A 17,705-nucleotide genomic window follows, 5' to 3' on the forward strand; every position below is an offset into this window, starting at 1 on the left:
GAATGGAGCGGGCAAGGCGTGGTTTGGGGGCTGAGCACTGTAGCATAAATTCCCTGACTGTGGTGGCTTCCTGGTTGCATCAGGTTCCTGAAGAGGCTACGCTGGCAGAATTGAGAATGTGATTTCCTGATCTTGGAAGAGGCAGCAACTCTTTGGAGGTCTAAGTTTTGCAGGAAGCCTTTAGAAGATAACTCTCAAAGTTCAGCCTGGGGTTCATTTCTTCAGTCCTTTCGATTATCCTCAAAAACCATTTAATACCTAGGAATAAACCCCTTTCTCCTTAAACCAGCTGAAATGGATCCTGTTTTTCGAACCCAAACTCTGATCAGTACAAGGCACAGACAGAACATGTTATCTGCTGAAAAAGCTATATGATTTTATTAAGACACTACTCTAATCCCATCAAGGATATAGGGTGTCTTCTGAAGTTTTAAAGTTTTACACCAGGATACATTACTGCAGTGTGACTGATCTAAGTATTCAATTGAAAACAAATCATAAATCAACTCTATCGGGGTGCCTGGGTGGCTCACTCAGTTAAGCATCTGACTCTTGACTTTGGCTCAGGTCATGATCTCATAGTTCATGGGGTCAAGTGCCATGTTGGGCTCTCTGCTGGCAGTGTGGAGCCTGCTTGGGATTCCCTCTCTCTCTCTCTCTCTCTCTTTCTTTCTGCTCCTCCCCTGCTCACGCGCTCAAAATAAATAAACTTTAAAAAAATGGAGAACCAGGGGGAACAGAGGAGGGAGAGAGAGTTGGGGAGAGAGAAGGATGCAGAACTTGAGAGACTATTGAATGCTGAGAATGAACTGAGGGTTGGGGGGGAGGGGGGAGGGGGGAAGAGAGGTGGTGGTGATGGTGGAGGGCACTTGAGGGGAAGAGCACTGGGTGTTGTATGGAAAACAATTTGACAATAAAATATTAAAAAAAATCAACTCTATTATGTGTGCAGTGAGGTAATACTGATCTGGGGTTCCAGAGAGCAGTGACTTGGCTAATGTTTCTTTAGCATTTGTCAAAGATCAAAGGCTCTTCATTTGCTGGATACTAACATGCCAGTCTGCAGAGGCATACACTGAAGTGGGGAACAAAATAATCAGATTTATAGTAATGTCAAAGATGCTTCTTCAGAGTCAGCTCTATTCTGCACGTGCTCCACGCCAAGCCCCTGTGGCTCACTTCTCCATTTCTTTGTGTTTTGATGATACAAAGAGCTTCCCTGAGAAGTAGGCAGCCCTCCCAGGCCCCCCAAAGCCAGACTACCATTTATGAATTGATACCCTGGCCTAGGCTTACTGGCAGCCTTTGAGCATAGGTTAGTGTGCAACGGTTCCTCAATGCCTGGATAGCTCCTGGTGAACTGGTAAGATGGTTCCTGGAACTGACCCACTGAGGGCTAGATTTGGAATTCTGGGATATCCCCCATCCCACCCCTAACCACCAAGGCACAGAAATCTCAGGAGACTCAGCTTGAAACAAAGAACCTGTCTCCATATCCAGACTCGTCACTAGAACAGGAGCTCATTGGAAGAAGATTCCCAAGGGGCACTGTGGAGCTTTCTGAGTGGAACTGATTATAACATTTAATGTAAATAGTTGATGACTTATTGGCCAATCAGGAAACAGTTATAAGAGCAGTCTTGCTTGTCCTGAAGAAAGCTGCCAACCTGAGGAACCAGGCATGCTGGAACTCGCCAGCATATGTGTGATGCTGATTCTTACCCCTGAACCCAGGATGATACTTTAGGAAAGATACGGGTTATTTGTATATGTGTGTCATTTCTTGATGGATTATTATTATTTTTCCTCCTCCTATATAGAATGTTAGAAGACAATCACACAGAAGGAGCACTGTGGAAGCAAGCTAGAATGAATGATCTGAATTTGGGTCGCATACCTGCATTGGAAAGCCCTCCTCTCTGGGTAATTTTCTCTATGGCAGTTCTCAGATCCCGGGAATTCATGTGAGTTCTCAGGTTAAACTGGGCAGAAGGGTTGTCTCTGAAGAGTGAGAACAAGAAATAAAAATTAGCTGAAAAGAGACAGAACATGTTATCTGCTGAAAAAGGTATATGATTTTATTAAGACACGACTTTAATCCCATCAAGGATAGAGGGTGTCTTCCGAAGTTTTAAAGTTTTACTCCATGGTACATTACTGATCTAATTTTTCAACTGAAAACAACAGAAATCAACTCTAAAATCCAACTTTAAAATCCAATGGAGGACAGCAGAAATCAGAGTTGATTCTTTTATATCTGAATAGAATGGAAGCCGTTTCAAAGCCTTGAGCTGGGTTTTATGAAATGGACACTGTGGACAGAAGGAATCATGAGATGGGGGGACTGCGGTCTCCTTCATGTGTGTAGAGAAAAGTGGTCTGTTTTAGGACTCAGAGTTTTATTTTGAGTGTGCTCTTTCCTAGCTGTGTGACCTTGGGAAGTTGTTTAATTTCTCTGGGCTTCAGCTTCCTCATCTAGGTAAAAGCAAAGATCGTGACATTCATATTGCTAAAAAACAGGATGATTGTCAAGTGGGATTCTGCAAATGTAAGGGTGTCCCCAGGCTGCCCCAGGCTGTCCCCCTCTCCAGGGGGATAATCCCACTGATAGCCACTGCGTGGGTCACCCTTACACGGGAACTGCATTTTAACACTGTTGTCCAGGAGAGGAATCCCTCTATTTTTTTCATTTTGTGGTTTCCGTGACTGGGTGAGAATATTCAAATCTTATCCAAAAGGTTAATCTATTAACCGAAATGTCATCTGGAGAGGAGGTGGAGTGAATTAAGTGGAGAAACAGAATGAAAATCCTTCTCTAGAGACAAGTCTGTCAGTAAGCTCGGGGTACAGGTGTGAGAGCAGCTCAGCAGAAGAACTGGATATCTTTTGTGACTGGGTCGGGAAGGGGGCTCTGTCGGGTGGGTGTGTGCACCCACACTCACGGTGAAGTGGGGAAGCCAGTACAGGCACATCTCACAATGCACTGACACTCAACCATCAGCAGGGCTTCACGTGCGTGTGACCTCTAAGGTCGCATGGGGCCCCCCACTCCAGAAGAGCTGGAGCAGAAGAGCCGGCACTCAGTTCAGTGCTCTGATGCTGCCATCTTGAAATCCTTAGTTTTGAAAACAGGGCTCAGCAAATGATGTAACAGGTCATGCCTGCGGGTTGGTGACTAAGCCTTCAAGGGGAGGAAGAAGACCTTTTTCTTTATGTATAAAATGTTTATTTTGAGAGAGACAAGGCGAGTGCAAGTGGCGAAGGGGCAGAGAGAGGGAGACAGAATCCCAAGCACTAATAGTGTGGAGCCCTACGCACAGCTTGAACTCATGAAACCGTGAGATCATGACTTGAGCCACAACCAAGAGTCAGATGCTTAACCAACTGAGCCACCCAGACATCCCAGGAGAAGACTTTAAAAAGCAACCTTTCCACAAACATCTGGAGTAGGTTCTGGGAGAAGCAGCTTTAGGCGGTTTTGGTGGGAATTCCAAGGGGACTTACAGTGGATTATTAGTAAGTCCTCTTGGGGACCTGGCAGTATGGTCACCAGGAAGCCAGTTCACTAGGACTGAGAGGAGACATCGTCGGCCTCTCTCCCTGCTTCTCTCCCCTATGGCACCCCTAATTCCGACTTTTCTGGGTATCTCAAGATGATCTGTGTTAGAGAACTAGTATAGACTGGCAGGGTGATCCTCTGTCCTCCATTTTATTAGTAAATGTGAGGGACACAGGCCAGTTCTTAGACAAAATCAAAGCAAAGTGCCCAGAAGGCATGCTTGTCTCTATGAGAGAGGCTCCCTTCAGGGAAGACAAGGGAGGTTTAAAAGAAGCTCAGTGAGGTGAGTGTTGGGGCCAAACCCAACCAGAGCCATGCCACCAGATGAAAACCAAGTTCTAGTTTAGGATTAAACAAAAATAAACAACAACGTGAAAGCAAACTGCAGAATGGGGAAATGTGGGCATTTGAGCAAAGCCCAACCTTACTCTCAACTGAAGTACGGTGTGGATCCTCATGAATGGGCTGCAGTAACACAAGCCCCGTGTGGCTCCCGGGGAGGAGGGAATCACATGGAAGAGGAGCTCTGTGGCTTTCACATTTAGGTTTTTCTCTCCCTCCTGGCTCAAGGATTTGGGGGCAATATCCTTTACAGATCAATGTCAGTGAATGCTGAACTTGCCCCTTGGCCATCAAGGCTCAAATCCTGGACTCCATCTTTATTTGCTCATCACAGGACCCATGAGTCCTGTCAGTAAAATCCTGCAAGTTCCTCTGTACACCATCACTTGCTTTGATCCCTCCTCTGTTAGTCTGCAGCAGCCCTCTGAGTTCAGGCACCTTACTTCTTGTTGCTTCTATTTTAAGAGTCTCTATTTGGTCTCTGCAAAGCCAACTGTATGCACATCTGCTAAAAACCTCTTCCTCATGTTCAGCTCTGAGTGTAAAATTCCTTTGCTCAAAAATCATTGAAGGCTCCGTTGTTAAACTTCATATTTTGGCTTTCAAAAGCCCATAGTTTAATTTCAATGTACAACGTTCATATCACGCTGTCTCTGTCTCAGAATAGCCTATATCCTAGTGAGAAAGAACTGCTCACTATTGCCTGGTTTTAGAGTTTTGTCACCTTATCTGGAAAACCCAAATTGTGCCCACCCTCCACCTCCAGGTTCCTGTCGCCTTGCCCCCTGCCCAGCTGACAACCTCCACACCTCACTCTGCTTTCCTCTAACCCACAACACCATACACGGTATGTAGCACCTGCATGTTCTCAATGAACAGTATTGAAGAAAAAACAGTTCCTCTTTTTCTGTGCATCTCTGTCTCTAAATGCTGGTGTTGCCCAGAGTGTATCTCCCTTGTGTCTCTCTCCTCAATTTATGTTCTTCCTTGGGAGAGCTCGTGAACTTCAATCACCAGGGGTTCAGAGACCATTCACATGCCAACCGCTGTCTGGTGCACACCAGTCAGTCCTCCCAAGCCCCAGATAGATGTGAAATAAATTCCATCCATCTCCATCCAGAATGCACTGTGTGGTGCCTGGGGGTGGTCCACAGCCACCTCAGGTTGGATATTTCCAAAACTGAGGTCATTTATCTTCTAAATCTGGTCCATCCAACCACCCACGTCCCCTTCTCTGTTCCCTGTTCTGATCATCATCTCAGCAGAAAGCATGCTGGACATGTTCTGACACCTTCTTCAACAAATGACATTTCCTATCGGACCGACCTCTTAAATAGCTCTTGTATCTCTCCCATCCTTTCCATCCCCAAGTTTGGACTTTGAGCTTTCCTTTCTTGAACTACTGCTAGAGCTTTTCACCTGTTCTTCCTGTACCCACAGGGGCCTCCGAAGAGGACATTTTTTTTAAGTAGACTTCACACCCAGTACGGAGCCCAATGTTGGGCTTGAACTCATGATTCCAAGATCAAGACCTGAGCTGAGATCAAGAGCTGGATGTTTAATCAACTGAGCCACCCAGGCACCCCTCTGCAGAGGCCCTTTTATTCAATAGGCTATAAATGCTGATCAGAGGCAAATTAACCTGGGACCTAATAATACTTCTTCCAAAGGGGCTAATTTTGTTTTTGTCACGTTGTGTTCTTTTTCTCAACAGGACCCGTGAGCTGCATAAACTTCAGTGTTCCCAATGTCTTGATCTTCCCTTGGTGACTAAGGACTAGGGAATTTCTCAGGGCCTAAAAAATAAAATATGAGTCGAACCAAAACAAAATATTATGGGCTATAAAATTAAAAATTGCAAAGTGGATATCGACAATGGTAAGTATGTGATTATCTACCAAACATAACACAATATACAATGGCATAGTTGTACCATTTTAAACTCACAAAATTGTCATTACATTTGGAAATGATTTGTGGCCTAGATTTTCTCCCTCTGCAGGATTTCCTGCATCTGTCTGATGATCGTGCAAAAATCATAGCTAATCATAAAGTGTTGCTCCTACACACATCACTTTAAAAAAGCAAAGATATAAAATTTTCTTTCAAAAGTTTTTCCAGAAAAAAATTCATTTAAATGTAGAACCTAGTCACTTTGTCACATACACAGGGTTCCCTGGAATGCTGCTCAGGAGGCTGTCTTGACATTAATCATTTTGCAGAGCAATCAATGACCTTTCTCTTTCCCATTCTATGTATATAGCCAAGTCTCCTTATTTGCAGTAGTTACGTTCTGTGAAGTTGCTGTGAACATCAAATTAGCAAATATTGAGCCATTGCTCCTAGGGGAAATACTGGCTTAGGTTCCTGTGGGCCTCTGGTCACAACATTTTCATCAGCAGATTGATATATAAACTTGTTTTATGTACGTTTCTGTTGGAAGACACCTGATTTAATATGTTTCTTACAAATAATTAATTACATGCAATATTTCTGTCTCATAAAACACCAGCTGAGAAGAGCTTAACAGTGTCCTGACCCTGAGTAATGTTACCATAAATTTCTTTGGCTTTTAGCCTCACAATGCTGTCCACCATTTTTTTTTTCAAATCAGTCTTCAGTTCATGAATTCATAAGTTCTGCTACTTTTCCATCTTTTCCATAATTTCACCATACATTATAAATATTACTTTAGCACTTTCCAGAGCAGAAGCAGACACATATTAGCGATTTTCCTCTTTCTTTTTCTGAAAGTACTGTATCATTGGTTCATTAACATTGGACTCATGACCAACAGCACTGTCACACATGCCTGAAGGAAACTTATTGAATAGTTGTAGTTTCTCAGTAAGTGCATCATAGCCTTCATGTGGTTTGAACCCTAGATAGCATTTTCAGCACTACATGTGGGAAGCATTTAAAATAGTGAAAATCACCAATGAAAAGCACAAAAATATGAAGCCTGTGACACTAGACAGATTGTGACAAGGAAACTTGTTTATGGTATGGCAGCTGAAACAAGGCAGAGCATTGCCTCATGTGACCTGGGCTGGGGCTGTGTGTCAAGCAAATCAAATCCCACCCCTAGGCTGCAGTAGTCTGCGGATGGCTGTAAAATACCACGAGAGTTTGCTCGCAAACATGGAAGCCACAAGTCAGGAAGATTGACTGTTACCTATTTGAGAACAGACGCCATGTCCTAGTATTTCCTATCCCTAGTGCTTAGTATATAAGTGATAAATAGGTGATTGTGGAATAAATAAATGAAAGGAAGAAAGCTCAAATGTCTTCTCTCTCATCATCCCTGAGGGAGTTGAACACTCTGGTTCTGGGCTCCACACTGATCCTTCTCTTCCTTTATTACATCATAGAGGTAGAAGTATCCATCTACAGAGGCAGACAGATGAGCTATTCACATACCCAATGAATGGATGCTTTTAATTTTATTTAATGTTATTTCTTTTAAAAATATTGCCTCCTTCCCTAGAGGTGAAATCCTGAAGAACACAATCTCTATCACATATATTGATTTATTTTTAACAGATTGAAAGTTTGGATCAGAGGACCTCCAAAACTCTCCAATTGCTAAAATTATGATTAGGGGCAAAGTGATGAAGCCATCCATCAAGGGACTTATAGGAAAATGTAATCAATCCACTTAGAAGAATTTTACATTAGCATCTCCTACAAATGGCATAGAGCTTAGTGCATAGTAAACACTCAATAAATCTTTGTTAAATTGAAATGTAATTAAATCATAAGGATGAACGATAAGTCTTAAATCTACAGACTGTAGCAGCTCTTCGTAAGAGAACACATGGGTGTATGTATCCTTTTTCAGGATATATGGGCTGGTGGCCTGACACCCGAGCCAGATTACTTTTCAGAGACAGAGACTAGTTAAAAAGTTCAAAGAGGTATGCCACTACATTTCCATCTAAGTAATTTTATTACCAGATCTCATTAAAGGAAAACAATTTTTTTTCCTCAGCAATTTCAAAGCTTTCCTTTGAAAATAAGAGAAGAAAATAAAAAAGGTTTATAGCTCAAGGAGAAAATAACAAATTGTTCTGTTTGGAGAAGAAGCTAATGATGAGAAATTACAGGGAGTCAGAATTTGTGCATGGAAAGGAATACTTTATGTGACAGGAAATGATGACCTGTGAGTGTTGAAGAAAAAGGAAGACCTGTCAAAAATGGCCCCAGGTGATCAATCCCTAGGAAGGCTTGGACCAGGAGGTAGGGAGTTGGGGTGGATATCAGTGTTGCCAGGCTTTCCTGTTGGTGAAACTCACCTGAGGCACTTGTTCAACTACATAGGTACCAGATCTCCTGGTTCAGTAGATCTGGGCTGGAAGTGGGGATTTTATTTGTTCGTCGGTTTTAAACTAGGGATCCAAGGGAATCCTATCCTTAGGAAAGTTTGGGAAACCCTGGAGTCTGGAGGACTAATAAGGCCCTTCGGTCTAGTCCCAGAGGCTACTGCATTATCCCCATGATACTTTCAGTCACACTGAATGAGCCTCTCAGGTGAATTTTTATGCCAGTAGAGACATATTAACTGATCATATAGCAAGAGCCTTTCAAAACTGGTTCCTCCAACAAGGTATCACCTTAAGGTTATGCATGCTAAAATCCGATGATTCATGGGCTGAGTCACTGAGATGAACCATGTGAAATCAGGAAGATGTTCTAGGGTGACCCTGGTTGCCTGAGGACATGCTGGCGGCTGCAGGTGGGTGGCAAACTCGTTTCTTTGGTGCATCACCTGGCTCAGAACAGAAATGGGATTGCCCTCGTCCTCTCAAAGGACTGAGCAGCTATGGTCCACCCAGTGGCCTGGGGTAATCGGCTGAGGGACTTTGTACAACTAGCCCCTTAGGAAAGGACACTGGCCTTACATTTCCTGGGATCAAAGATGGGAAGCAGGGTCTTAGAATCAAATTTTGTTTTTAGGTGAGTGGTTTTTTTTTTTTTTTGGTAATTAATAACAACAAATTCAATCCACCCACCAAAAAGTAGAAAATTAGCCTGTGTACCTCTTCCTTGTGGGGGAAATGTGGACACACCATCTGCCGATCTGAGAGTCACTCCAGAACCAATGGACTCTCAGGCTGGCTGGTCTGTGACCACGTCACAGGAGTCGGAAGTGCTGCAATGTAGAATGTCTTGGCAAGAGACACAGTCGTGACACCCCCTGGGCTCAGACGTGCACCCAATCTCCTGGGGACCTTGCCTGATTCTATAGGTCCAGAGTGAGGTCTGAGGTTCTGCCTTTCTAACAACGTCCCAGATGATTCTATGGATCCCACTTTGAGAAGCAATGTTTTAGAGGATGCTGCAGCCATCAAGAAAATCAGCAGTGGGCTGCCAGCAATAAGAGGAAGGGAGAAGAGTTGAGGAGTGTCGAGGAAGCATGAGAAAGGCTGACAAAAGGAGGAGGAGGACGGAGTGGAGGTAGCTCTGTAGGCACAGAGCTGGGAGAGGATTCACCAGATGACAGCACAAGCCTGTGGGAATATCTGTGCCTGGACTCTCTGGTTGCACAACAGAATCACCTGGGGAGCTCTAAAAAGTCATGATGCCTGGGTCCCACACTCAGAAACTCTGATTTAATCGATCTGAGGTTTGGTGTGGGAATTGGGATTTTCAAAAGCTCCCCAAGTGGTTCTAATGTGCATTGGGGTGGCCATCTACTTTGACCTAGGGATCTAGGGATGTAGGGAGAATGATCTCAGGGGGCCCTGGGATAAACCCAGTCAACGTGCAGTGGGGGTGCAAGGGGGACGGTTGGAGAGGAAGTGGTGGAGGTCAAGTGCAGTCTGTGTTTTGTTTGTACCCCCGGGAAAACTGAATGGTGAGGAATAGAAAAAGCATAGGATTTTTTTGTGTAGATTTCATTCATAGCTCACTCAGCCTTGAGACTGTGCCCCTGAGGAGTGTGGCACAAGGGCTCGCCTGTGATCCTAGGAGAAGGACCCTACAAGGAGGGTAGAGGCAGTTTTTTACAAGTGCCATTAGGCGCTGACGATAGGCAGCTGCTCGGGGAGGCAGAGGGGGCCAGTTAGTTTCTGTAAAGGCAGCAGAGACTACAGCACGAGGAGAATGGGGTGAGCATTGGAGAGATCTGGGTTCTGGACGGCGTGGCCACTCTGCTCCTGGGAAGCCGAGCTGTGACCTTCTCAACAGCAGATTGGAATTACAGACTAAAATACCAACTTCTGGGTTTTTACCAGATTCCGGCTTCCTAAGTCTGGAGTGGGACTGGGGCAGCGGCCTCTGTGAACTCCCTGGGTGATGCGAGGGTGCCGTCAGGGCCTGGCTAGCTCCGTCCTGCTCTGAGCCCCGTGGGGCCGTGCCTCACGCGGCAGCCCTGCCCGCTCCTCGTTTGCTGCAGACTCCGGAGACTCAGGAGAACAGAACAGAATGTCCTCCTTTCCAGGTGTGTTCGTTTGCTATTTCTGCTGTAACAAATGGCCATAAACCTAGTGGCCTAAACACTCATTAGCTTACAGTTCTGAAGGTCAGAAGTCTGAAACGGGTCTCCCTGGCAGGGCTGCGCTCCCTTCTGGAGGCTGGGGGGTAGGGGTGGGTCCCTCTCCTTGTCTTTTCCATCATCTAGAAGCCACTTGCATTCCCTACTTGTGGCTCCTTTCCTCCATCTTCAAAATCAACACTCCGACCTCTGGCCATCTTCCCGTAGGCATCTTCCCTCTGAGTGATACCAGCTAGGAAAGATTCTCTGCCTTTAAGGCCTCATGTGATTAGATTGGGGCACTGGCGAATCTCCCCATCTCAGGGTCCTTCACTTTAATCACATCAGCAAAGTCCCTTTTGTTCTGTGAGCTAACATAATTATAGGTTCCAGGGATTTGGATGTGGACACGTTTGGGGGCCACTTTTCTGCCTGCCACACCAGTCCTGCCACTGGCTCTTCCATCCGCTCTGACTGTCCCATGCACGGGGGCTCAGCTGATCCATGGGACCCTCTGGGCATCCCTTCTTTGCGGGGGGTGCAGGAAAAGAGGGAGGGGAGCAGCTGCGTGTATGACTGAGGGTCTTCAGTCCAGGGCTGGTAGGTGAGGAAGGTGAGGAAGCACAGCCCGCTTTCTACAACGCTGGATGACGGTTATATATAGAACAACAGGCAAAAAAAGTCTATTTCATTTTGAAAGGAAGAAAAGCGAACATTTGGCTTTGTCCTATAACTGTTTTCCGATGTTGATACCCTAGGGTTGATTACAGAGTTCAGAGGAACATGTGCAATTCTGTTCCATTTATACTGAAACTGGAGACTGACACAAAATCATGTGGAAGGTCGGGGGCACTTAAGCACGTGTAGATCCAGGCTGCAGTGAAAACACCAGTGTCTTGGCTTCATTCATGCTGCTGGCCAGGGTTCACCTAATAGCTGCTTGCTCTGGTTGTCCTTTCACTTAGCCTTCCCATGTGCCTATTGGTATTACGTGCAGTCACGGGCCTGTTGGCTGTGTACTTCTACATTAGAGCTCACATGCAAAACGAGGGCTTGGTCCTGGGCTTTTTGCTCAAGCACAGCATCTCAGTCTTCAGCCAGGTGGAAAGCTTCAATTATCAGAAGCTTTCTGGGCAGATGAGCCTAATCTTGGTGCTGAAGTCAATTTTGTTTGATGCTGTAGGGATTAACCCAAGATTTAGTATCTGCCCTCACCCCAGACGTCATGCATTTAGCTGTGTGCTCTTGGGGAAGTCCCTCAACCTCTCTGAGGGCAGCACCGCCTCTCTTACAGCAGGTGTGTGATGACTGTGGAATGAACAGCAAGCCCGGAGGCTTGCTGAAAGGCTGGTGTGGCTGTGGGTTATGGGCTTCTTCGTATGCAGGGACGGGGGACATGGGAGCATGGGTGAGGCTTCCCCCGGCCTGGATCAGGAGCAGAAACCCAGGCAGGGCAAGGTGAAGGCATGGAGGAGCAGGAACCATGAGCCTGCTGCTCAGTCGAGCAGAGAACCCAGGGGACAGAGAGACACAGAGAGACACAGAGGGAAGGACCAACCACATATCAGTCCTGTGACATCAACTCTTCACCTGGGCTACCTGGACTGGTTTTCCGTTTCTTGCACCCAAAAGATCTTTGTGTAGGATACGTGGGAGTCAGGATTCGGAATGAGCACTGCATTCTGTAAATCAGACCATTTTTAACACTTCCGGCATTTTTATTTTGTATTTGCCTTTGTTTCCTGTTAATACGGTGAGTCTCTTAAAATCTAAATTTATAAGTCTAAATTTAGATGTGAAAGTCTAAATACTGATGCAGCCCTCCTAAGAAAATGGGGAGAAGGAATCTTCTGAGCCTGGCACGTGTGAGAAGTTTCCAGATTACAGGGACTCCTGATTGGCCAGCTTCTTCCCAGCTCACGCCTCCCCTTGGAGTCTCATTGTTGGTGGGCTGGTCACTTCCTGTGGAGCCTCATTTCCTCTCCGTATCAGGAGGGGGAAGTGGGGTCTTTCTATGGCCCTAAGGCTCTGTGATCCTGAGAAAGCAAGGCGATCCCAGTGATCCCAAGGTGGGCATTGGAATCCAGTGAGAACCCAAGACACCAGGAGAGGGATCAGATACCCAATCGGCCAAGCACTGGCCCTTCCTGCTTTTCCTTTTCAGGAAACACAGGCCCCACATCTGCCTCTACTTCTGCATCCTCCCCTTTCCCACCTCCCTCCCTCCCTCTCCATGCACTAAGACCATTTGGCAAAGAAAGGATTGAAGGGAGCCCCCCTCAGGAAGGAAGCCAGGGGGCTGAAATCAAAAGCAATTCGGCTGGGCACACCAATTTCCCCTTCCACCCAACACACCCTCCTTATGCCGCCCTCCAGTCTTTGTGTTCCCCACATTCCACTGAAGGATGCATCCGCCCGTGCAACACATCACGTCATTACCGATCACGCCACCTAACTGGAACCGAGGCTGGAAGGAAGGGAGAGGCGGCTCGTTCAGTCTGTTAGCCCAACCTTGGTTTATTGGGTGTCTTCCCAGTACAGAGCCAGCCGCTGAATCACAGGACGTAGGGCTGGTAGAGCCCTAATAAATCATCCCGTCCCCCCCCACCCAGGACTTCACAGATGGCAGCACTCACATGGAGAGGTTAAAGCACCTGCTTAAGGTCACACAGCAGAGCTAAGGCCAGAACTCAAGAAATCCTGTCACTAGTTCACTGTGCTTTCCGGCCCACTCTATGGCTGAGGGAAGGTGCAGACGATTGATTAGCTTCTATACACACATAAAGTGAAGGAAAACATGCAATCACTCTTAAGTGCTCCAAATTAATAAGGATCCAGGATACAAAAAAAGACGAGCAGCAAACACTTTTTTGGAAAGTGAAATTGGAAAGCAATGCAGTAACTCTCTCCTGTAAATGGTCACATTAGGAAAATGTGGGGGTAAATGGTTTTTTGGGAGGAAGGAGCCTTTATTGAATTGGTTTTCCTTCCCTGCTACGTTTGCTCATTCATCCGCCTTCCCACCGGCACACAACACTATTCTCCCGCCATTCCTCTCTCCCTTGACATATTTATCACCTTATTTTCATATTAGACTATAAACCTTGGTATACACAGTCTTTAAAGCAGCTATTTTTAATGCAGGGTGACACGCCAAGCTTTGAACCCCCCAATAAAATTGACTGGGACATCTGGCACTAAAATGCTTACACTTCCTCCCTAGAGAAGCCTGCTCTGTTTGCTATCTTTAAAAAGTAACGCAGGAATGAAAATAGGTTGACATATTGAAAACAAGAAAACAATGACCAAAAAAATCTTAATTTTCCATGTCAAGTTAAAGTCCTCAAGATAGATTCTTTGACATGAGAGTTGACATTTGACACAATTGGTTATTTTCATATATTTGACTCTGGCTACATACAAGGGCCAGGCAATTCATCTACTAAATTTTATTCGAAGGATTGGGAGATAGTACTAAATGTGTCATTGGAACTCATTGTTAAAAGAACAAATGTTATAAGCTTTTATAAAAATAAGGGATTTGTGATTATATCTTTTGACAGTTGAAAAATAAATATCCTAGGGTCTTTGATAGAACAGTCTTGGTTAAAATACTGCTCCTGGAGATCCTTGGGGGAATTTCAAAGGTTCTGGAGACCCTCTGATTGTTGTCAGGTATACATGTTTTTACTTTTTAGGTGGGGAGCAATTGAGTTGTGGCGCAGCTTCTGAGTAAGAGGTGCGGAGGTCTGTGTTAGTTTCCGTTGCTGAGGTTAAGCTGTGGGTCTACGGGGAAGGAGGGGTCAGCTCATGTCTGAGGGTCCTGGGTGGAAAGTGAGATAATTATCCTGCCCTTATGGCTCGTGGTCAAATTCTATCTGAGATTTGTGCTTGTTCGCTTTTCTGATTGTTCGCTTATTATCTGTCAATATCTGTGTATCTGCTTTAGGGAGAAATAGGTTTCTCCTATTGTTATGAAGTAAGATGGATTTATTATCCCAGATAAGAGAAGAGGCTGAGGTTGGATGTCAGTATGAATGTTCGATTTCTACCCTAATTAAAATAACAGAATGGACTGGGGACCATAGAGACCACTCCCTTCCCCATCCAGTCCTCCACATTGCCTGGTGAGCTATTCCAATACCACTGCAGAGGCCTAAGGTCATATGGAGAAAAGAGAAAGGTGAGCCTATAGCACTGTATCTTCCGGGCATCTTGCCTATCGGTGTTCACGAGGGGGCACAGGGTGCAGTCCCCCTTCTTCATCTACAGATGACGAAGTGAAGACGAGAGAGGCGAAGGCCTAGCCCGAGGCTTGTCATTGGCGGAGCTAACACTTGATTCCAGGTCTCCTCATTCCCAAATTAATATCCTTGCTACCAATCATAAGCACAAATGCCATTTACTTCCAAATGTTCATTAACCTGTCAGATTTCTTAAATCGCATCTGAATTGCTGCAGTTTCTGTCATTTACATTTGTATTTGGGAAGACGATAAATTTATGCTCTAGGATGCGTTGGTATTATTTGTGGCACACGATTAAGCACGCGACATCACTTGGCTTCACAGCACTTACCCATACTGAACAATGCCCATCAGTGGGCCAGCAGGGCCAATGTCAAGAGCTTGGGCAACATCAGCCAGGAACTGCTTTTGGATTCGGAATCGACGTTTGCCAATGCTGGAGCTCCCATCAATTACAAATGACAAGTCGATTTTGCAGTCTGAGGAATGGAAAAGGGCTCTGTTATTCTGATGATCTCTCACTGCATTAACTTGGCTATATTCTCTCCATCCCTCTTTCTCCACCAGAGCACCCCCCGCACCCAACACACACCGAAAATCCAATGAAAAGAGGTGGCAGGGTGCAGGGTATATTCACGTATTTATTTTCCTAACAGATTTTCACTGGGCACCAAGGTCTGGGACACCGGGCTAGTACTTGTTTCTATAGCTCTCTTAGAAGCCTCTGCACCAGCCGCACTGATAGCCTTCAGAGGCAGTGACCTCCCGTTCAGGTCTGGGAACGTCCTGGGATGGTTTCCTCGGCTCAGACCACGTCAGTGCAGACTCCTAGATGCAGAATTCACCAACACTGAATCGCAGGTGCTTGTGCTCTCTAACTCCCACCTTAATTTTGTAGAATTATGTGTCGGGTCTTTATAAAGGTATGAAAAAATCAGCAAGGCCCGTGCTGAGGCAAGAATGGAAGAATGAGAAATTGATACCTATCTCCTCCTTCATGTCGCCAGGTAAGGCAACCATAGAATTTACCATAGAATTATCTACTCCTATCAGGACTTGTTTGCAGCAGTCTTTGAGCTCTTTGCTTTCTTTTAGTTGTGATAAAGACGAGGACATTATTCTGGCTTGGATCCCTGGACGTCCGTGAATTCATGGAGGTTATGTTGGAGGTGGGGCTGAAGAGCTAGTCCCAGTCTTTAAAATGCTGTAGGAATTGGTGGCAAGCCACATAGGCTAATAGTAGTGTCTTCTTTGCTCTCGACTAAAATTGCATCATCTTAGTATGATAAAACTGATTATTCAAAGCCTATTAGAAGTTCTTATTGGGTGGTATATATCCCTTTGATTAATAAAAATAATGGGGAGGGGTACCTGGGTGGCTTAGTCGGTTAAGTGTCTGACTTTGGTTCAGGTCATGATCTCACGGATTGTGTGTTCGAGCCCCACATCAGGCTCTGCACGGACAGCTCAGAGCCTGGGGCCTGCTTTGGATTCTGTGTGTGTGTGTGTCTGCCCCTCCCCTACTTGTGCTCTCTCCCTCTCAAAAATAAATAAATAAACATTTAAAAAATTGGGAATGAATTGTTTAACAACTGCAATTTGGGAGACAAAAATATTTCAAAGCAGAGTTCCATGGTGGGGCGGGGAAGAGAGGGGGACCATAAACTTCTGGGCTGAATCATCCATGGGGACATTAGGACCAAGGTTGCCCTTTGTGCTTGGTGGTGAGGCTGCCGGAACAAGCCCAGGTCTCTTGAAGCTGCCACACAATCACCCATGAGGCCGCTCTCAGGTTTCTCTTCTCTCCAATGCATCATGTCTTGGTTCCAAGTGACTGGGGTCTTGGAATAGGCAGGGAAGGATATTTGTCTTCCTATCCATCAATCAAATTATATATATGTATATATATTATATATATGTGTATATATATATATATACACATATATATAATATATAAGAAATGGACATGAGTTGACCCAGTTTTAAGCAGATTTGATGAGAAATATTGATCAAAAAGTGATACTGCGGAATTGGCAGATTAAGGGACAAAAGCTATCTCTGAGAATGTGCGTTGTCATCTTGCACCGGTGCATGGCAATGAAAGCAGGGGAGACGTAGGCGATGACAGGGACTTCTCTGGGCCTGGATGACTCTGCTTCATCTGGAGTTGGTGCCTTGGCTCATTAGTGGATCTTGCAAACTTTTACCTCCTGCCTGCCTGGACACTCAGTGCCTGCCAACTCTTCCTCTTCTGCTGACTTCACCTGTGCTTTGCTGCCCCCAAACTGCCTATACCCCAAGAATGACCCTTTGAAAGGAAAATTGGAGGCATCAAAAAAGATCAGGAAGTGAAGCTCAAATATGTCACAGAAGCCTGGAAAAAGCAGAAGAGAAGCAGAGCCCTTCTAGAGCTAGTGATGTACCCCACGCAGGGCCAACACATTCCTTCCTGTGTCCAAGCTTGCAATGAGAATTATTGCCAGCAGGTGGCAGTGGGGTTCTTCAGGGCTTGCGGCTCACCAGGCACCTGTGGTTTGCTTAGAAATGAGGACTTCCAGGCTCCACCCAGGTCTACAGAATCAGATCCTCAGCTCAACAAGATTCCAGGTGATATGTATGCACATTAAAGTTTGGGAAGCACTCCTGAACAGGTATTTTTCTTCTAGATGTCGGTAGGTTAGTTCAATATTCCTTTTATAATGAAAACTTTAAAAAAAAAAATAACTGTTAATTAGAATATGGCCCAAAGGTGATTTTTCTTTCTTTATTTAAAAAAATATTTATTAATTTTTGAGCAGGGGAGGGGCAGTGAGAGAAGGACACAGAGGATCCTAAGCAGGCTCTGCGCAGACAGCAAGGAGCCCAATGAAGGGCTTGAACTCACAAACCAGGAGATCATGACCTGAGCTGAAACTGGATGCTTAACTGCCTGAGACACTCACGTACTCCAAAGGTGACTTTCTTTTTAAATAAATAAAGCACATGGAGGGGTGTGACTAGCTAACTTGGTAGAACTTTGACTCTGGATCACAGGGTTGTGATTTCAAGCCCCATGTTGGGTGTGGAGCCTACATAAATAAAGC

The 17,705-nt window shown here is 45.3% G+C and overlaps 1 protein-coding gene across 2 annotated transcripts in view; it reads right to left on the minus strand.

The window, feature by feature from the left end:
• Nucleotides 1-17,705, minus strand: part of VIT (vitrin) — a 101,613-nt gene that overhangs the window by 10,488 nt on the left and 73,420 nt on the right. For both annotated transcript variants that reach the window (XM_029936318.1, XM_029936319.1), the window contains 2 exons: nt 14,954-15,101; nt 1,898-2,001 (listed from right to left, as the gene is read on the minus strand). In XM_029936318.1, coding sequence (XP_029792178.1) covers nt 1,898-2,001; nt 14,954-15,101 — 252 coding nt within the window. The remainder of the gene's footprint in view (nt 1-1,897; nt 2,002-14,953; nt 15,102-17,705) is intronic.

The sequence above is a fragment of the Suricata suricatta genome, chromosome 4, assembly GCF_006229205.1.
Source record: "Suricata suricatta isolate VVHF042 chromosome 4, meerkat_22Aug2017_6uvM2_HiC, whole genome shotgun sequence".
Lineage (NCBI taxonomy): Eukaryota > Metazoa > Chordata > Mammalia > Carnivora > Herpestidae > Suricata > Suricata suricatta.